The 22326-nt window shown below is 42.5% G+C and overlaps 1 protein-coding gene across 1 annotated transcript in view; it reads right to left on the bottom strand.

The window, feature by feature from the left end:
* Positions 1-22326, bottom strand: part of LOC122816467 (NADH-cytochrome b5 reductase 3-like) — a gene marked incomplete in the record, with an annotated part of 769684 nt that overhangs the window by 444787 nt on the left and 302571 nt on the right. Inside the window, 1 exon segment of the mRNA XM_044089280.1 lies at positions 454-560. Within this exon segment, the coding sequence (XP_043945215.1) occupies positions 454-560 (107 nt within the window).

The raw sequence follows: 22326 nt of genomic DNA, 5'->3' as shown, positions 1-22326 counted from the left end.
AACCCAAATGTAATGACTGCAACAGTGAAACACAAAGAACATCTGCATATATATATATAGATGTATATATATATATATATATATATATATATATATACATATACATATACACACACACACACACACACACACACACACACACACAAAGTGTGCGTTTAACACATGACAAAGCCAGCCAAACATGTTTACATCTCAAGTCTTGATTCTAAAAACTTAGTCTCAACAAATCATTGGACAGAAACACTGTATCAAGACATTTTCAAAAAGTAGCAACATATGGAAGCTTTACAACTGCCTGTGTGCTCTACTCTTATCATGTTATCTGGAAATGCAGGTCTGAAATGTCTGTCTACATAACAGGCATACAAGTTTAATGAAGAAATATCATGCATAGAGCCACATACTTTTGATTGGAACTCAAGAGCTTGCTAAACATGCATAAACAAATATTACCTTAATAACGAGATCCACGCAGCCTTTATCATCATCACTAGAAACAGGAGTATAGGGTCGAACAACAAGATTTCCATTAATAGTAGCAGACAGGTATATATGTTGTCCTAGAACAAAGGATAAATAAAACCAGTGTGTTATGGTACAATGGTTGACGTCTGCAAACTGACCTTTAATACATCAAAACAAAACTTCTCACTCACTGTTATTTCCTCTACAGACTTGAAAATGTGTGTGTGTGTGTGTGTGTGTGTGTGTGTGTGTGTCCATGCACATATCCTTGTACATGCAAGCACAACTGTGACTCTGCTTTCTAAATCTGTACTCCAAACCTATACAATGCAGCATACAATGCTTCGACCTGCTTATGGTGCCAAGCTTGTGAGTCACACCACATAGATATCCATAACAGTGGGCTGCTGCTATCTTATATTTTGCACCTGCAGCAGCATTCTTTTGTGCTATACACCATGCAACTGAGTCACACGGCAGTGGGTACAGAACAAACCTGCAGAAGGGGAGTGAAAAGTCACTGTAGTACTTTGTAGTATGTTAAGGCACTCAGAAGAGGAAGCTGGTGTTAGAAAATCAAAACGCCACTTTGGTGCTGAGGGTCTGGAAGTAGGGCATGTTATCAGCTGGATAGCTTTGTCAAAAATCCCTGGATTTTGATGTCTATTCAGAACAGACCATCCAGTAGATCTGCACAGAAGATTAGTGCATGGTTCAGCTAGATGGACAATGAAAATGATTTTGAGATGAGACAGAAGTGCAGCAAACTGCTACTGGATTTCAGCGTGACATCACAAATCAATGTGTGTAGGAGAAAATACAGACCAACTGGCTGCCAGTACCTGAGCAGGGCAACCAAAAAAGGCTCAAACAGGAGACAACAGATGACCATTTAAACTGGGAATATCAAGGAAAGTACAGTAGTTGTGTCCCACTTACTATAATTGCAGAAGTTAAAGCAGATCAGTGTTGCATCACTTATTCTTGTGTCTTCCTGCCATGCAGAAGCCCACGACCGGCCCGATTTCAGAGTATTTAAGTTATCCCTAGCCAACAGACAACCAAACACTGACACCTGGAAATCAGGGTATAAGAAGGGTGTCCATCAGGGTTATTTTCAGATCTTTCTAAGCAGTGAACGAGCAGCCTGATTCCTGAGGACATCCCCAGCTGTCTGAGTTTAGGTGAGAAGGAGGAAAAAACACAGGAGGCATAGAGGGGATGATGGAGATAAGGGAGGAAAAAACACAGGAGGCATAGAGGGGATGATGGAGATAAGGGAGGAAAAAACACAGGAGGCATAGAGGGGATGATGGAGATGGGGGAGACACAGGTGACAGAGGGGATGATGGAGATAAGGGGACTATCTGCAGAAAACAACTCTCCTGTACCCAGCAAGGAGGAGGACAAATAGTCAGCAGACAGAGGGGCTGGAGGGTGGGAGGATGTACTGCAACACTGATCTATTTGAAGCTCTGCAATTATGGTAAGTGGGACACAACTGTACCATGTTCTTCATATCAGTGCTGAATGACTGATTCATGGTAGGTTATATGTATGACCTTAGGAAATAAGATTTTACAGGATGCAGAAGCGAATCCTGCTTTAGCCAAGGAGATATTACCTAGGTTATGAGTTCCCATCCAGGCTATCCTGGTGGCAACCACATGGCACTCCTTTGAGGAAGGCAGTGGTAGTTGCCCCATGTCTGGTGGAGTTGACTTAATATGCCAAAATAAATCCTTTCCATTGTGAGTAATAGAACTTAATAGAGTTAGCTATCCATTTAACAATGACTTGTTTAAAGATTACCATTTACAAAGCCACCAGCAACTGCTCTGCTATATTAATGCTTTTTGTCCGGTCTAGATTGTATCTAATTTGCCTATGCACATCCAGGGAGTGAAGGACTTGCTCTGCCTTGTTTAGTGGATTTCAGTAGAAGACTGGTCGGTGGACAGCCTGGTTTAAACTAGGTTCTGATACCACCTTACGCATAAAGTATGAGTTTGTTCTGAGGGTGACCAATCCCTGTGGAAGGCAGTGAAAAGTTCTTTGCACATGAGGGCTTGTAGCTCAGAAACTCTCTTAGTTGAAGTAACAGCTACAAAGAAGGTGGCCATTCAGTGAATATTTTTATAGACTGTGGCAGCAGGTTCAAAGTGCCCAAGATTAGTTTTCCTAACACATAATTTAGATCCCATGCCAGAATGGGTTTGCTTTTGGGTGGTGTCACAAAAGGAGATACTGCAAGCCTAGCTATCTGGAATTTTGTAAATAATTGTGTCTCATTTGTGAATATCAACATGATTCATATTCTTGTGTTACAAATGTATTAGAAAGGATCCATTTTTAATTTCGAAAGTCCAAAATCTCAACTTTCAAAATACCGATGCCAGAAAAACGAGATTTTGGAATCTCGAAATTAAAAAGTGAAAAAAAAAAAAACATCACGCATCAGTGAAGAAAACGGTAATGCTCCTGTTCCGCTTACCATTGGACCCATTAGAACTGTATGCCATACAAGATGGTTTATACAGACATGTGCGCTGAAGAGATATTTTGTAATGTACCAAGGTAAAATGTAACCACAGAATGCCCTTTTGGAATAGAACAGAAATGTACCTGCACTATTTTAACTGTTTAGATGTATATTTTAACAATGGAAACTGAAACACAAGAGTTAACTTCAGAAAAACAACTGAAATTAAATTACTTTATGGCCATGTAATAAAAGGATGTTATCTTTCAGTTTCAGTGCAGTAGCAGACACAATGTCTACAACTACAAGTTTTTTGTACTGTCTTGGAAGGGTTCATTGTTTTATGACTTCCAGGATCTGCCTTAGAGCTAATAAAAGCCTTGTCTATGTATTTACACAGGTAGATGCGAAATGCTAACAGCTGCATCAATGGGGGTTTTACCTGGGATAGAGTCAGATGACAAAAAGTGATGTCATCCTGCAAGCTATCACAGCGGTAATATTTGAGTTATTAATTTAAGAACTCTCTAACAGAGACTGAGTATTCTGCATTTTTCTTTGACCTAACATCAGCTGGGAAGACCCACTCACCACATCTGCCTTGCTTGCTCTGTAAGTTAACTAGGATATAGTAATTCTCTATATATTGTCAGGAATATAGCAAAACTTAATTTAGATGTTTTTCTTTATTTAAGATTGTCCTGCAATGTTGTTTTAAATATTTCCTGTGATTTTGAACACTGATGTTATTGTGATTATATACAATTTTCTTGTTCTTTTATTTGTGGCTGGTATTTGTGAGACATATTTAAGTGACGACAGTACTTGTATATTTATTTGGTGACACTGTGGGCCACTCCAAATACCCTTGCTCTTTGTCAAACTACCACTTGTATTGATAGTAACATTACACAGTAAGATTGGACACCCTTTGTTAACGGCCTTAAAGAAGCTGATAAAGAGTTGGTTCATGGCAGTGATAACTACCTTATAGTCTAGGCAAAAGAGGGCGTACTTAGTAAATCTGTGTCAGTCTTCCCCAGGTATGTAGGGGTGTGTGTGTGTGTGTGTGTGTGTGTGTGTGTGTGTGTGTGTGTGTGTGTGTGTGTGTGTGTTACTTGGGCAGGGACACAAAACACTGGTTGGACAGAGGGTGCTGAACGTCTTGGCTTGGCCACTCAACTGAGATCTCAACTCTACAGCTGTGCTAGTAGAGAGTCTTATTGGGGATTTGGAGAAAGAGGGAAAAACCAGCCCTGGACTGACTGTGGTTTCTGTGTGCTCTTAAGAGAAACTGCTCTTGAACAGAGAACTGCATCTGAAAATACTGTGTGTAACTCGCCATCCTCCCAATGTATGTCCCCCACTGGTGCTAGTGGTCAGGATTCAGGCTCCTTGACTACTGGGCCAGAGGTGGGGCATGACAGGTGGTCTCAAGTGAATCAACCTTTTTAGAAAAGATTTCATGGGAGGTGCGAGAAAATGGGTGATGCACTCTGCAGGCAAGCTGATATTACAGATGCAAGTATCCTAATGCTGGAATAGGAAAGTCCTAGGCTAAAGAGGTCTGACAGGTACTGCAAAATTGGGCTGATGTATTCTTGAGCACGCTTGGTATCACTGATGTGAAACCAAGCTGAAAATCTTTTCCATTTTTCCAGGTATGATTTCCTGGTATTGGGCTTTCTTGTTTCCCTTAGTATGAAGAGAATGTCCTTGGGAAAGAATGTAGTCTTAGGTGTCAAAACCCAATCCTCCCGGCACTTAACTTGTGGGTGGCTAAGTGGGGGTAGAAGACAGATCCCTTGACAGGGATGAGGAAATTATCTTGGGCAGTAGGGTGTGGAATCTCTCCTCACAGTGAGTCAGCAGGAGGGAGAACCAGTCTTGTCTCAGCCAGAAGGGGACCATTATGATCAAGCTGGGTCTGTCTGTACTCTGTTTGTATCCTGGGCTGTCACCCCCACACCCCCACTCTGTTAATTATATACCAACTCCGAAATCGCACTACAGTGGGGGGGGGGGGGAAGAGTTGTGTACTCACCATAACTTGGCATCTGTGCTATCTAGTGTCATTATTCATCATGGATAGGTTAAGGATCCGACCCTCGGATCTGAGTCAGCAAAGTGAGCGGCAGCTCCTGAGCTCAAGCTCCTCCCTTCTCACTTCCTTCTACCCATAATCCTCAGGTCGAGTTTACTAAGGGACTGTCCCTTACAGGGACCTAGATTATTCAGAAAACACATACCACCAGCCCACACAACACCGCCAAGCTTCCAATGGTCACCAGAAGGGGGGGACAGAGGGTGGGAACGTGATGAATAATGGACACTGGATAGCACAGATGCCAAGTTATGGTGAGTACATAACTCTTTATCTGATGCTATCCAACGCATTACTGATAACAGATGGGTCAGAGTCCCCAGCTACCCCAAAATCCTGGAAGGCCTCAAGGAAGGACATGCCAGAGCATAGCAGAACTGAGGATGGCCCTACCCCTTAGACACCAGATCCAATTTATAGTGCATCACGAAAGTATGAGGACTTGACCAAGTGGCCACAACAAATGTCATCCAATGATGTCCTAGCCCAGAACACAGAGGAAGCAGCCACAGACCTAGTAAAGTAGGCTTTAAGGGGTCTGGGAAGATCTTTGTTGTTAAGCTGATAGATATGACCTACGCAGTAAAAACAATCCAACGAGACAGGGAGACTCTGGATAAGGCCTTGCCTCTCCTGACTTGAGAAAGTGCTAGAAATGGTCAGATCTTTGGAATTCTTCAGTCCTGTTTAGACAGAAACAAAGCTGTCTATGCACATCCAGGCAATGCAGTTGACACACTCCTTTGTTAGAATAATTGGGGAAAAAGACTGGAAGCTGAATATACTGGTTCAGTTTATTTTCCAAAGCCATCTTGGGAATAAAAGAAGGATTGGTTCTAAGGGAAACCATGTCCTTATGGAAAACCATAAAAGGGGGGTTTATATAGAAGGCTTGCAATTCAGAAACTCTTCTGGCGAAGTGGTAGCAACTAAAAAGGTCATCTTCCAAGACAAGAACTTGATATCACAAGTTGTAGCAGGTATGAACGGTGGAAAGGTCAAAGACTGCAGTACCAAGGAAAGATCCTACGGAGGGGAAGGGTCCTTCAAGGGAGGGCGAAGTAAGGACACTCCCTTTAGGAACACTTTAGAAAATTTTGAAGAAAAAAAACGGGCTTATGTCCAGATGGAAGTTGGATATCGCCACTAGCTGAAGCTTTATCGTAGAAAAACTAGCACCTTGATGAAAGAGGCAAGACAAGAAGGACAAGATAGCCGACATGGGGGTTGAAAATGGATCTCTATTCCTCAGATGAGCCCAAACAGAAAATCTCTTTCATTTGCTGAGGTAGACTTTCTTGGTAGATGGTTTCTGGGAAGCCAAAATAATATCCTTCACTGGGGAAGGTAACTTTGTTTGGCTGATGATCACTGGAACTGGAAGAACCAGGCTGTCAGCTTCAAGGACTTCATTTTTTTTTTTTTTGGGGGGGGGGGGGGGGCCCTGGGTGAGAAATGAGATCTGCAGCCAAATCCAATATCCAAAGCGGATACTTCAGATGAGACCAGTGAAGGGAGAATCATGTCTGTCGAGGCCAAAAGGAGGCAATGAGGATGAGTTGAGCCTTCAGGTGCCGGGCTTTCTGCAGAACTTTGGGAATCAGGGTGATAGGAGGATAAGTATAAAGGAGACCCAGTGGCCAATCATGAATCGGAGCATCCCTGGGGGACTCCCCCAGAGGGAAGATCAGGGCAAAAAAGGTGCTAAGAGGCGACTTGTGGCTAGCATAAAAGGCATCCTCCAATCCAGTACTGATGGGCCTACTGCACATCAAGTCAAGTAGCATCAGAAGTATTCTGGCTAGGGATCTAACCTTCTTTTGCAACATTACCAGTATTTTGAGGTTTGGAGGGACAGGTTTACTTCGCAAAGGATACTACTGCTCTGGAACAAATTAGATTCCCCATCCATATAAAACAAAGCTCTCTTGTCCAAATTCAACAGCAACATCAATCTATGGAGGCATATTAGAATATTTACCCCAGCACTCCCTGTACTACTAATGAACAGAGACCGGTCCTAAATGCTTTATCCCAAGCATGGATCCTCTCAAATTATCTATGGTATGATCACAGTTACTCTCACTAAGGATACTATATAATTATCAACCAATGGACGGGCAAGGTTAATCTAATACCCAAAATGATAGGTTAATTCAAGCACCAACTGGCTAGGCTTACAATGGCCCAGAAGTGCAGCTAACCTAGTGCTTACCTATGAATATAGCCCACACACCATAACTCCCAATAAACCTCTGTGGGATACTAAGAAATATTCTTTAATCCTTACCTCATTTAAGAATCTTTACTCTTACTACTATCTTACTTTACTTTTACTGCACTCTTCCCTCCACATTCATCTCGCCTTGTCTGTTTTACACTTCACATTCCTATCTATCCTTCCACTCAACAAGCAGACTAACAACTTTGCTTAATATATCTAACTGCATGTATGCATAGCTCATACTCTCCACATATGGATATTCCTTCCTTTCTTCTGCAGCATTAACCAAATTGTGATGACGTTAACATGAATAATCACCAACTGTACTACTATGCATATCCTTTACTGGTGAGTTATGCATGCCATGAAACTTTATGTAAGCTCTTTGTGGTTATTATTTCCCTGGTTTAATCCTGAAATGGTCCACAAGATCAGAACTATACCCTGGTTACCACAAATAAATACAGACAAAAGTGCATAAAAAATATGATACCAGTTTATACATAAGGATTAGAGTAACTAAAAGAACATAACTGTTGCTGCAAGAGTGTTTCTGTAGCAGACACAAAGATTAAAGGCTTTGTATCTAATAGTCTGCACAGGTCAGGCAAATATGAAAGAGTTTTAAATTTTAAAGAAGACTCCTTTATGCCTTACAGTGACTACAGACTAGACTCAGACAGCTGTGATGACCCTTTAAAAGAATAAACCTTGAAGGGTCACTCAGACATCCTTGAAAAAGGGAGTCAAAGGTAACTACACATAAATGCCAAACCCTGCTGCTGTTCTCACTCACTGGCAATACTGCAAATAACAAGAAGCTCATTAATCAAATGCAGTCAGTTGATTTGTTATTCCTTATAATGTTCAGGAACAGAACACAAGTCACAAGCAACCAATACACTTCAGCGAAAGCATGGAAAATCGAAAGTTTTGATAATGAACAGGAAAAAAAATGCAGTGTCATATTGTGCAATACCTAAATTAACCACAAGATGGCAGGCATATCAACACACTGTCCTGCCAAGCTATTAAATAGAAATGACTTGGAGATGAAAACAAGTAGCAGAATTAGGCATAAATATGGTGTCCAGGTGTAAAATGCCCCTTATGAGAAATGACTATTTTTTTTTTCACTGCTGTTCCTTTCATGAATAACACTTGTGAATAACTTACTCCTAACCTTCATAACATGTTACTTAATAGCTGCCAACGTTCGCTGTCAAGCTCTTTCTTCTTCCAAGCTACCACTTGCCTGCACCCTCCTCCCTCCTTTAAAGCCTCTCCCCCGAAACATGATGCTTACTTCCTTCTTGTTCTTTTTAACGCAGGACGGAGTTACTGGAGAATTGCAAATGCTCTGTCTCCACTCTCCCACAAGTATGCTCATGCCACACATTCTGCTACAGCAACAGCTTCAATTTACACTTCTAATCTTCAAACTTTATGCTACTGTGTAAAAACATAGCCAAGACTGTTATGGATTTTATACTGTAACTCAGAAGGCACAGACAAAATAAACTACAACCACTCAACTAACCAACTATTCCTTGTAGGAAAATGCAGTCTTTTCCTGTAAGGATTTTCAGAGAGTTTTCAGCCTGTGGAGTCTCAAGTTCAATTTTTAGCTCATTCACAAGCAAAATGCATTATAATGCTCACGTTTCGGAATGAAGCACATTCCATGCACACAAATATTACTGCTAAAAATACACCCTCTTCCAACTGCCAGTTTTTGATTTTATAACTTTACATACATACATCAGTCACGTACTGCAATACAAGGCAATACGAAAACTTTTTTCTTGTACAGTTACTTTATTTTTGTAAAGTGATAATTGGGCAATAAATACCTGAATAAGCAATTGGCAGGAAGATTAATAAATGAGACTGCCAGAGGGAAATATTTAACCTGGAATTCCTGTTGTACAAGTTGTGCACATAACCTCTATTCACAAAATGGAATACTATTAATAATGTGCTGTGTACAGACACAATTCCTTATGTGTGAGAATACAAGAGCTCAGATTGCTACGTCTTACTCTCTTAGCCATTCTAGTACAGCAGACTACGTCATGCATGTAACCCCCCCGGTCCTTGTCAGCATGTCTGCCAAAGGAGTCCCATTTCCATAAAGTACAGTTTTGTACCTACCATAAATGTAGATGTTAGAGTGCTAATACAGCTGCAGTAATCACAGATGGGTTTTCAGCCGGTCCTCGGTCGGCCGAATTCCAAAGTCTTGGTCGGTTGTCGCTACTCTTCTGACGTCAGGAAGGCCAGAGTATACAAGACACAGCCGACGCCATGTTCTTCAGTCTTTCTTGCCCCAGATGTCAGGTGCCCCCAAAAAGGAAGGCAATACATAAATAAAGCTTTTTGTACATGTGAAAGAATGCAATGTAATGCAAAATCAATGTAAGCAAGCAAATAAAACATAGCAGGATAACCCAGTCAAGTGGTATGTGGGGAAGGAGGGAGGGAAACCTGTACTGCAGCTGTATTAGCACTCTAACATCTACATTTATGGTAGGTACAAAACTGTACTATGTTCATCATGCATACATCTGCAGTAATCACAGATGGGTAGAGTCCCATAGCTATGCATAGGGTGGTAGGTACTATGAGGAACTGGGTTGAGCCAGAATGCCCTGCAAAACAGCAGTGGCAAAGCCTGCTCTTGTTTTGGAATACAAGGGCAGGTGGTAGTGTTTTGAGAAGGTATGCACAGAACTCCAAGTGGCTGCCTCCAAAATATCTTTAGTAGGAACACCTCTGAGGAAGGCTGTAGAGGTGGCTGTGGCCCTGGTGGAGTGAGATCTGATACCAGTAGGGACAGATTTCCCATGATAGGAATAACAAAACCGTATGCAGTGGCCAATCCACTTGGAAATGGTCTGTTTTGTAACTGGTTTCCCTTGAGCCCCTACAGCATAGGACACAAAAAGTTGTTCTGATTTCCTGAAGGGCTTTGTTCTGTCCAAATAATAATGTAGCTGCCTATGGATGTCTAAAGAGTGTAGAAGCCTTTCCCCTTTGTTTTGAGGGTTAGGATGAAAGGTAGGTAAGTGTATGGCTTGATTTAAGGCTACCTTGGATACCACTTTTGGCATAAAAGATGGGTTGGTAAGGAAACCCAGTCCTGATGGAAGATGAGGAAGGGTGGCACCGCCATGAGGGCCTGTAATTCAGAAACCCTACGAGCTGAAGTGATGGCCAGAAGGAAACTTGTTTTCCAGGACAAATATTGCAAATCTGTTGAGGCAGCAGGTTCAAAAGGAGGCAATGTTAATTTTTCTAGTATGTAATTAAGGTCCCAGGCTGGTATTGGTTGCTTCCTTGGAGGTCTTATATTCTTAGCCCCTCTGAGGAACTGTCGTAGGAGTGGGTGAGAGAATAAAGGAGGATCCGTGTTGAATTCTGCAGAAATGGCTGAGGCATGTATTTTTATGGAAGAAAATGAAAGTCCACTGTTCAGCAGTTCAGCCAGGTACTGTAAAACCTGAGGCAAATTCAATTTCCTAGGATCCTGGCCTCTTTTCTCATTCCAACAACAAAACCGCTTCCATTTGGCAGAGTAAGCTTTTCTAGTAGATGGTCTTCTGGCTTCCAAAATGACATCCTGCACCTCCTTGGAGAGTAGGGTCTGTTGTGGTATTAAGGAATTTTCTGTTTTCAGCTGACTGTGAAGAGTTTTGTATCTGTTCTGAGTCAGCAGAAGAGGAGAGGCAGGGACCATGGAGGAGTATGTGTTAGGCTCCTCAGGAGTGGGTACCAGTGTTGCCTTGGTGAATCTGGAGCAATCAGTATCATCCTTGGCTTGTCTGTTCTTGCTTTCAGAAGCACCTTGGGCAGAAGAGGCAGAGGTGGGAATGCATAAACTGTCCATGCTGTCCAACTGAATGAAAGGGCGTCCACTTTCCAGGCCTTTGGATGGAAGGTCCTTGAACAAAACTTTTTCAATTGATGGTTCCTGTGGGAGGCAAAAAGATCTGTCTGGCCTCCCCCACGCTTGGATTATCTCTGTAAACACCTGAGGATGTAACTTCCATTCGTGTGGATCTGTCATATTTTTGCTTAGAGTGTCTGCCAGTGTGTTTTCCAGTCCTGGCAAGTACTGTGCTTGAAGCTGGATTTGTCTTTCCAGAGCCAAGTTCCAAAGAGTCATGGCTAGTCTGCACAAGGGGTATGAATGTGTTCCTCCTTGTTTGTTTATGTACCACATTACTGTGGTGTTGTCTGTTCTTATTAGTAATTGCCCTGGATGCAAGAAGTCTTTGAAGGCTGTAACTGCATTTATTACTGCTAGCATTTCTTTTTGATTGATGTGAAGGTGCTTTTCCTTTTGGGACCATCTGCCCTGAATGCACCTGTCCTTCATGTGTGCCCCTGTAGTCTGAGGCGTCTGTGGTTATGACTTGTTTTGCTTGAGGCTTGCAGAATGGAAGACCTGCGTTTACTTGACATGCTTGGCCCCACCATAGGAATTCCTTTTGCAAACATGGAATTATCGGTATAATTGCTTCCAAGCTGCGACTGTGTTGAGACCATAGATTTTTTAGGTACCACTGAAGTTTCCTCATATGCAACTTTGCACATGGGATTAGAAGAATGCAAGATGCCATGAATCCCAGAGCCTGCAGGATTTTCCTTGCAGTAAGCCTGGTACTTTTTGCTAGTGTTTTGAAGTACTGAGATAGTTGCCCTTATTTTTCTGGCGTAAGATATGCCATCTGGGTGTTTGTGTCCAAGCTGGCACCCAGGAATATTTTCTGAGATGGTGTTAGCCTTGATTTCTCCTTGTTGATGGTATATCCCAGAGAAAGCAGTAATTGTGTCACATATGCCAGATGTTCCAGTAGTATGTGTTTGCTGTCCGCTTGGTTCAGGCAGTCGTCCAGATAAGGGTAAATTTGTATCCCTTGAAGTCTGCAGTATGCAATTATTGATGCCAGGCACTTTGTGAATACTCTGGGCGCAGTAGATAAGCCAAAGGGCAATGCAGAGAATTGATAGTGGATTGAACCTGCAAGAAATCTGAGGTATCTTCTGCAGCTTTGTCTGATTGGGACATGCAGGTATGCCTCCTTGAGGTCCAATGTTACCAGCCAAAACTCCTTGCCCAGCATGGGAAGAAGTTGCTGTAATGTGAGCATCTTGAATTTTGGAACGAGTAGAAATGTGTTTAGGATGGATAAGTCCAGAATGGGTCTCCAGTCGGTTCCTTTTCTTGGTACCAGAAAAAGTCTTGAATAAAAACCTTGACCTTGTTGATGCGTAGGTACCTTTTGTATAGCTCTCATGTTTAGGAGCTTTGAAATTTGTAGTTGTGCCTCTGCCCTTTGATTTTGTGGCAGGTTTGGCATGCCTCTCATTTTTGGAAGAGTGTGAAATTGAAATTTGTAGCCTCTGTTTATGATGTCCAGTATCCAATTTGTCTGTTGTGACAATATGCCAATTGTTTACAAATAATGCTAGTTTCCCTCCCAAAGGTGCTGCCAGCTGTGACTTGCTTGGCAAGGAAATGAGGGAGTCATTGGGTTTGCTTCCTGTATTGTTGTGCACTGTCTTCACCACCTCTTGGTGCTGGAGATTGCCATTGCCTGCCTCTATATGATCCTTGTGGTTGCCCTCTGCCCCTTGCAGCGCCTGTATCTACCTCTTTGGGGCTTGTCAGTGGCTGGAAAGGACCAGTTTTTTGAAGGCCAATTCCTGCTAAAACGTGGTGGCTGGACCTGTAAGAAAGCTTTGACAGTTTGCATAGATTTGGCTTTTTCTTCCATTTTAGTATATCCTCAGCATTAGTACCAAAAGTACATCCTTTTGTAAAGGAGCATCAAGAAGTTTAGCTTTCACATGATCAGGCAAATTTTGTTCCCTAAGCCAGGCATGTCTGCGAATGACAGATCCTGTAGCAGCTGCTCTACTTGAGGCCTCTAGGGCATCATAACCACATTGTAAGGTGTGTTTACCCCACTATGCATCATATCCTTAACTCTTTTAAATCTGGTTGTTCAGGTTGCGACATTTTGTTTTTTAATTGTGATAACAGGTACTGCTGATATTTAATCATATGAAACTGACAGTTTAAGGCCCTCATGGCTAGGGTGGCCGAGGTATATACCTTCTTACCCCACCTTTCTAGAGATCTAGATTCCCTTTCTGCAGGAAGTGGGTTCTTGGCAGTGGAGGCCTTTAATCCCTTAGGGCCTTGTGAAATGGTTTCAGGGTCAGCATTATGGCCTTTGTAGAGAAATTGGTGAGAACTGGGTACTCTGTAATACCTATCAGGCTTTACTGGTGCAGGAGGCAGAGAATCAGGGTTAAGACAAGCCTCCGAATAGACGTCATCCAGTACCTCCAAAACAGGGGGTATAGCCAGAAGTCTGTGCTGAGGTAACCAAAGAAATTCCCTAAGTCTTTTCTTGGAATATGAAAAGTCTTGGCCTTCCCAATGGAAGTGCTCCCTCAAGGTGTGCAAGGTTTCCCCAAAAGAAAAATCCTCAGGGGGGGATACAGAAGGAATGGACTGTTCTGCATCCGAATCCTCAAAAGGGGAGTAAGAGTGTTCCTCTGCATCAGAATGTTCTGATAAAATGGATCCCTGATCAGAAGAGGGAGATTCTTCCTCCACTCTGGGTCTCTTGTCAGGAGGGGGCTGAGAACCTCTGATAAGAGTTATTAGATCCTCAGCCATTTTAAGCATCTGTTTCTTAGGCATGGGTCCAGGAGATGGGCTTTGAGCAGCAGGCCTAGTGTGATGCCTGGCTGCTTTGGATTTAGTAAAGGCCTTAATCGAAAAGAAGATGAAGGCCTAAATACACCATGGGTGGAGGTGGACCTGTCCACATTAGTAGGCTGTAGTCTGGGAAAGGGCAAGACTCAGCGGTCTCGGTACAGAGGACTCCGCCAAAGAGTGTCGCCGGTAGTCAGGGACTGCAAAGGCGTCTCGCTGAGAACCAGACCACGTGTAGCCTGTTTCAAGTGGTGTCGGCGGAGACCGCTGGCCTCACGGTCGGTCCTTGATAAAACGGTAGTCGGAGTATCCACATTTTATAGTCAAAAGCTTTACCAAAATAGTGTTAACGCTGATAGTGCGTTTATTGAAGGTAGCGCAAAGTGACAGCCCGAGACGCCGTGGTCTGGGCCCAAACAAGGTATGCAAAGGGAATGGAAATCCTTATGCGGTATTTGCTTCCCACAAGAAATACAATTAACTTTTTCTGACATCGGTCTGAGGCAAGAAAAGTTTCCAACGGGTACTTAGCTTTAATGAAGACTTCGGTTCCAAATATTTCGTAATTCAGGGGCTGGCCGTCCGCACTTGCGAACTGCTTCTGCTTCGGGCACCACGCGGCAAAAAAGACTGAAGAACATGGCGTCGGCTGTGTCTTATATACTCTGGCCTTCCTGACGTCAGAAGAGGTTTAGGCGACAACCGACGCCGGACCAAGACTTTGGAATTCGGCCGACCGAGGGACCGCCAGACGGCTGAAAACCCATCTGTGATTACTGCAGCTGTATGCACGATGAACATCTAACATACACATTGCAACCTGCAAATGTGCATTTGTGGGAAGGGGGGGACAGACTGTATGACAATTCACACTACATAAATACATAATGTTGAGGCCAGTTGAGGTCAAACTTTGTGCCCACACAATCACAAAACTGGATATTAACACCTGCCACTATGCTTTAGTAAGGTGATTGTGTGTACAGCCATTAGAGAAAACTGGATACAGCAAGTTATCAAAGTACATCCACACGGTTATGATGTGTACTGCTACTGCTGTTGCAGCAGGGAATGACGTGCGACTGCTAGCACTCGACACTTGTGAAAACACAGGACAGAGCTGGTTGGCAGGGCTCGCAATACAAAGCACAGCTGGCACAGCTTTCACTACACAGTGTGGCACTGGTTGGTATGACTCACTACACTATGTGGAGCTGGTTGACAAGGATCTCAATCTGGAACACTACAGTTCTAGAGAACCCATCAGAATACTGACATAGTTCAGAGGGCAGCAACCAAACTAGTGCTTGGTCAGTATCAGAATATGTACAGTGAGACAAAGACTTTCATATGTACAGTCCCTGAAATGTTTCTATCATGTTTTCTTCCATCTATTTTCTGAGAGCACATCAAGGGAATCTAAGTAAGCACTGCATTAAGGAGGAAAGTATGTAGCAGTACAAGAGGGTCCTTATCTGAAAATAGGTGGTCAGCAGTTTATGGGTGACATTAGTAAAATGATACTTCACAGATACTGTGTCTAGCTAATGGTACAGCCTTAGTGAAAGACTACCCAATTAAGTGACTGATCATGACCACGGTAATGTATGGATGTGGTATAAAAACATCCTTATGCTAACTGGAAATTGGTAGGTGTGGAATATTTTGTTAGAAAAGCAAAATCTGCAGCTAAAAAAATAAAGCAAAAAGGAGGGGCAAAGAAATTTGCTTCTTGAGACCCTTATCTACTGTCAAAATCCATGCTCTGGAGAGTAAAAAGCAATGAACCTCAGCAATAAAAAGAAAACAATACTTCAGAACAGTGGTAAAAAAAAAAAAGTACATTAAAATATACTACAGCAGCTATGCAAATGGATTATTAAGATAAAAAAAAAGAAAGAAAAAGAATCCTGGGTGAGCAATGGTAGGCCAATATACATTTTGCCAGTTATGACAGACAGTGTGACAGTACACAACTATGATGCAAAAGATGCAGAAATCCACAACAGATATAGAATACCAGACAAATGCACTGAAAGAAAAGGGATAGTCTAATCTTATCGGGGACGCTGTGAAAGGCACTGTGTGGGAGAAAGGCGGAGTGTGTAAATATTAAGGAATGTCACCAGCTTATAGCCACGGATTAGTGTCAAAGTGCACATGCAGGAGAAAAAGGTGTGTGGCAGTATTAAGAAATTCAGCCCAGTGATAAAGAAAACAGATTACATTTAGCATACATTTCCACTCCTATAACCAAAAATGAGCTTGTATAAAGCTTAACAATTCATTTCCTATTCTAAGCTAGCAATGGCCATTTTACAGAGCATGACATAATCCACTAAAAATATCTTGTTCTTGCTCACACCAATACACAGTGTATTTCTCTGCTTTCAGTAGAAGCATAATCAATAAGAATGCTCCCAGTCTCCCATTTTTGTAGCAGTCTATCAATATATAAATGTGTGTGTGTATATTTATATATGTATATATGCACACACACACACACACACCACAGGGTTCAGTCCTGGGACCTCTCCTGTTTGGTATCTACTTCTCTGAAGCACAGGCTAACACAGAAGGCCTTTGGCTAATGAAGCCATAGTTAAGACCCCAAGTGATGTGGACATCCTACAGAAGGGCCTCACTGAGACAGATGCCTGGTGTCAGAGCCATGGCCTCAAGCTCAATGCCAAAAAGTGCACTGTCATCCCCTTTGGTAAAAACTCTGTACCCATAAACTACCACATAGGCAGCAGTCTGCTCAACGCTCAGTGTGATAACAGACCCGAGGACCCAGGTGGACAGTAGTCTCTACTTTGATACTCACATTGCCACAGTAGTCAGGAAATCCTTCTACGTGGCACATTGCATCACAAAAGGGATCTCATCTAGGAAAAAAAAAGGTCATTGTTCCCCTCTACTAGACACTCAGACCCATTAGAGTATAAAGCCCCTTTTGGAATGTACCTCACAAGACATCTGCAGCAGCTGCAAAGGCCACATAAGTACCTCACAAAAAGGATTGATGGCCTCAAACAGATGGCCTACACTGACAGTCTCAAAAAACTCCAGCTTTACTCCATAGCATATCGCCTACTCCGAGGTGATATCTGCTCAACATATAAAGCTATGTCAAACCCAGTGCTGTTGGGCATGCTACACCTAAAGAAATCCCAATCCCTCTGAGCTACACGCTCTAGGGACCTAAACCTTGTCACCACAATAAACAGGACATGCTGGAGGGATAGATTCCTGTCCCAGAGACTTCTCATAATCTTGATAAGTGGATAGGAAATAGGAAATACACCCTGGGGATCACTTCTGTGGCTCTGCTCAAGAGGGGCACAGGAAAACAACTTTCTTGGTTGGCATAAGCCAGGGAACCTTGTTGGCTAGGCTTACTTACAGCCCGTGGGCCGATAGAACTTATACACACACACAATGTGTGTGTGTGTGTATATATATATATATATATATATATATATATATATATATATATATATATATATATATATATATATATATATATATATATATATATCTACATTGTACATTTGGTCAAAAGTCAGTTTCCCCAGCACACTTCACTGAAAGCTCACTACATTGATAACTCATTCCACTAAAACTCATTTAGTCGAAAGTTATACATGGCCTTTTCCCCACTGCAGTGCAACCCTGGAGTTAAGTAAGGGAGGGTGTAAGGGGTGTAGCCCCTAACTATGTTAAACGTTTTAAACCATACACATGTATACTTCCAAGTTAAATAAATAACTCTTTCCAAAAGACAACTTACAACCAAACTATGTGGGGGGCTGTGCCCCCCACACACCCCCTTACTTAATTTTCCAACTCCAGGGTTGAATTACAGTGGGGAAAAGGCCATGTATAACCTTCGACTTATATACGAAGAAAACTTCTAGGCTACTTAAAAAAATAAAAAATAAATAAGGACACTGGAGACCAAACTTGTGTTGAGCGCCATCGACCCTTTATTAGTAACAGGACTTAATCAGAACTAAAGTGAAAACTCAAAGTAAGGCATTAACTACAGTAAAAACAAATAAAACTTAATAAGCATGACAACAGTGCTAATTCAGAAACCCAATCAAGTGAAGCATCTTCAGTTGGTGTCTTTGTGATATACATACATCTACTTCGTTTCACTGAAAAACACTCTTCACTGAAACTTATTTCGTTGAAAACTCATTACATGGAAAACCAGGTGCCTGAGCACAATTCAGTGAAAGCTCACTTCACTGAAAACTCATTTGACTGAAACTCATTTTGTTGAAAGGTATATGCCCTGTTCCCCATTGTACTCCAAACCTGGAGTTACTATATATAGTAAGGGGTGGGGGTGGGGTGGGGGGCACAGCCCCTTACTTTGGGGGTGTGGGTGGCGTTGCCCCCCACCTATTTTAAACGTTGGAAACCACAGACATGGATGCTTACAAGTTGAATGAATAACTCTTTCCAGAAGATTTGTTGACCAGGCTAGTCTAACTGGATATATGTCCATTTTCAGTAGAGGCCCGGGGAGATGAGCTCCAAGACATAAGCAAACACATACAACTACAATAACAAATAGGAAAAAAATATATATATACACAACAGTAACATATGTAGTACAGCATACAGGTTATCATAGAATATTCAATGAGGGCAAGAATCATAACAATGCATTATACAGGTAAAGCCAATAGTAAAAAAGAAGTTAATTTTGTAGTGATATTGATAAAGTATTTACTTAAAAACCAGTATCCACAGAGCATAGAAACAATGTAATATAGAGAGAGATGATAAAAAAATAGTAATAGGAAGGTATAACAGTAGGTGAGAAGTAATGGATAGGGAAAGCCAAGTCTGAAAAGATAGATGACTAGTCAGGTTTGGTACAAGGGCACAGCCACTGTGTTTTAAGGTAAAGTTTAAGTCCGTTTTCTGAAGAGTGGTAAAGAGGTGAGTGAGGAGCGGTCACTGGGAAGATTTGAGGATTTTCCAACAGCATTAGAGAAGAGAGAATCCCCAGCCCTGTTAGGTTTAGAGGTGTGTACAAGCAGTTTTGTCTGCTGATCTTAAGGACCTCAGATTTTTAAAGGGGGTGATGACGGTAGATAAAATTGGAGTATTGGAAGGGTTATAAAGAATGTTATAGGCAATGGTTAGTTGGTGGAATTTAAATCAGGTTTTGTAGTTTCAGCCATCCTATATGCTTTTAAGTTTATGCAATGGTGGGTTCTATATGGGTTACCTGTGGCAAATCTGGCAATGTTATTGTATGACACTTCCAATTCACTGAAGTTATTCTTGGATAGATTAGTGAAAATGGGCGAGGCATAGAGGAGGGTAGAGACTAGACGAGTGTGAGCTATTGTAGTTTTGGCTGTAGGGGAAAGGAAGGGTTTAATCCTATAGAGAGTGCCAAGTTTTTTGTTGACAGCCTTTATAGCATTGTTGATATGGATGTCAAAGTTCAGATTATTGTCGATGGTGATACCAAGTAATTTGGTGGTAGGATCAGGGGATATTATAGTACCACTGGTGGATGTCACAGAGAAATTAAGAGGAGACTACTTTTGAGTAGGATTGAAGAGGAGGAGTTTGTTTTTTGGGGGGGTTTAAAAGAAGACAGCGCTGTGTGAACCACTGCTCAACTATGTTAAATACCTTCTGAGTAAAAGAGTGAAGGTCTTGGATGGAAGTAGCTGAGCATATCAGTGTGGAGTCGTCAGCATACTGTATGCATGTGGCTTGGGGGATGGCAAAACTATATGGGGGGGCTGTGCCCCCCTTACTATATATACTAACTCCAGGTTCACACTACAGTGGAGAAAGTACAGTTTTGTACCTACCATAAATGTAGATGTTCGAGGGCTATTACAGCTGCAGTAATTACATATGGGTTTTCAGCCGGCAGGGGCTGGCTCCCTCGCCCGAATTCCAAAGTCTTGGTCCGGCCGGTTGTTGTCGCTCTTCTGACGTCAGGAAGGCTAGAGTATAAAAGACACAGCCGACGCCATCTTCTTCAGTCTTTCTTGCCCCAGATGTCAGGTGCCCCCAAAAGGAAGGCAATACATAAATTAGTGTAATACACAAAAGTAAGCAAATAAAACATAGTAGGATAACCCAGTCAGCAGGTATGAATAGGTATTCAAACCCCAAGGTCTTACCAAGAGGGAAGGAGGGTGGAAACCTGTACTGCAGCTGTAATAGCCCTCGAACATCTACATTTATGGTAGGTACAAAACTGTACTATGTTCATCGTGCATTACAGCTGCAGTAATTACATATGGGTAGAATCCCAAAGCTATGTATAGGGTGGTAGGTACTATACGGAACTGGGTTGAGCTAGAATGCCCTGCAAAACTGCAGTGGCAAAGCCTGCTCTTGTTCTGGAGTATAAAGGCAGATGGTAATGCTTTGTGAAGGTATGTAGAGAACTCAAGTGGCTGCCTCCAAGATATCTTTAGTAGGCACTCCTCTGAGGAAGGCTGTAGAGGTGGCTGTGGCCCTAGTGGAGTGTGGTCTGATACCAGTAGGTACAGCTTTCCATGATAGGAATAACAGAAGTATGCAGTGACCAATCCACTTGGAAATGGTCTGTTTAGTTACAGGTTTCCTTGACCCCCACAGCATAGGAAACTAGGAGTTGCTCTGATTTTCTGAATGGCTTGGTTCTGTCCAAGTAGTAACGAGCCTATGGATATCTAAAGAATGAAGCAGCCTCTCCCCTTTGTTTTGAGGATTAGAGTAGAAGGTAGGAAGGTGTATGGCCTGGTTTAGGGCTACCCTAGATACTACTTTAGGCATAAAGGAAGGGTTAGTACGCAGGGAAACCCTGTCCTGATGGAATATGAGGAATGGCTGCACCGCCATGAGGGCCTGTAACTCGGATACCCTACGAGCTGAAGTGATGGCCAGGAGAAAAGCTGTTTTCCAGGACAAATATTGTAATTCTGCTGAAGCAGCTGATTCAAAGGGAGGCAATGTCAATTTTTCCAGTACATAGTTAAGGTCCCAAGCTGGCACTGGTTGTTTCCTTGGAGGCCTTATGTTCTTAGCCCCTCTGAGGAACTGTCGTAGTAGTGGGTGTGAGAATAAAGGAGGATCCATATTGAATTCTGCAGAGATTGCTGAGGCATGTATCTTGATTGAGGAAAAAGAAAGTCCCTTGCTCAAAAGTTCAGTTAGGTAGGTTTAATTTTCTAGGATCCTGTCCTCGTTCTTCATTCCAACAGCAAAACCGCTTCCATTTTGCGGAGTAAGCTTTTCTTGTAGATGGTCTTCTAGCCTCCAAAATGACATCCTGCACTTCTTTGGAAAGTAGTGTCTGATGTGAAGTTAAGGAATTTTCCATGCAGATAGACAGAGTTTTCAGCTGACTGTGTAGGGTTTTGAAATTGTTCTGCGTCAGCAGTAGAGGTGTTAGAGGCAGGGGCCACGGAGGAGTGTGTGTTAGGCTCCTCAATAGTGGGTACCAATGTTGTCTCGGCCAATCTGGAGCAATCAGTATCATTCTCGGCTTGTCTGTTCTTGCTTTCAAAAGCACCTTGGGCAGCAGAGGTAGTGGTGGGAATGCATAAACTGACCAAGTTGTCCATGTGAATGAGAGGGCGTCCACTTTCCAAGCCTTTGGGTGGGAGATCCTTGAGCAAAACTTTTTTAATTGATGATTTTTGTGGGAGGCAAATAGGTCTATGTCTGGCCTTCCCCACGCTTGAACAATCTGCATGAATACGTGTGGATGTAGCTTCCATTCGTGAGGATCTGTCATATGCCTGCTCAGAGTGTCTGCCAGTGTGTTTTCCATTCCTGGCAGGTACTGAGCCTGGAGTTCTATTTGTCTTTCCAGAGCTAGATTCCAAAGAGTCATGGTTAGTCTGCACAAGGGGTATGAATGAGTCCCTCCTTGTTTGTTTATGTACATTACTGTGGTGTTGTCTGTTCTTATGAGCAGTTGTCCTGGATGCAGGAATTCTCTGAACGCTGAAATTGCATTTATTACTGCCAGCATTTCTTTTTGATTGATGTGAAGGTGCTTTTCTGTTTTGGGCCATCTGCCCTGAATGCACCTGTCCTTCATGTGCGCCCCCCAGGCGTAATCTGAGGCGTCTGTGGTTATGACTTGTGTAGCTTGAGGCTTGCAGAATGGGAGGCCTTTGTTTACTTGGCATGCTTGGGCCCACCATATGAATTCCTTTTGTAGACAAGGAATTATTGGAATCTCCACTTCTAAGCTGTGACTGTGTTGAGACCATAGATTTTTTAGGTACCATTGAAGTTTCCTCATGTGCAGCTTTGCACATGGGATTAGA

This window comes from Protopterus annectens, chromosome 12.part0 (assembly GCF_019279795.1).
Source record: "Protopterus annectens isolate FY-2018-M chromosome 12.part0, PAN1.0, whole genome shotgun sequence".
Classification (NCBI taxonomy): domain Eukaryota; kingdom Metazoa; phylum Chordata; order Ceratodontiformes; family Protopteridae; genus Protopterus; species Protopterus annectens.
Note: the sequence above shows the minus strand (reverse complement) of the source record. Positions and strands in the feature narration are given on the sequence as shown.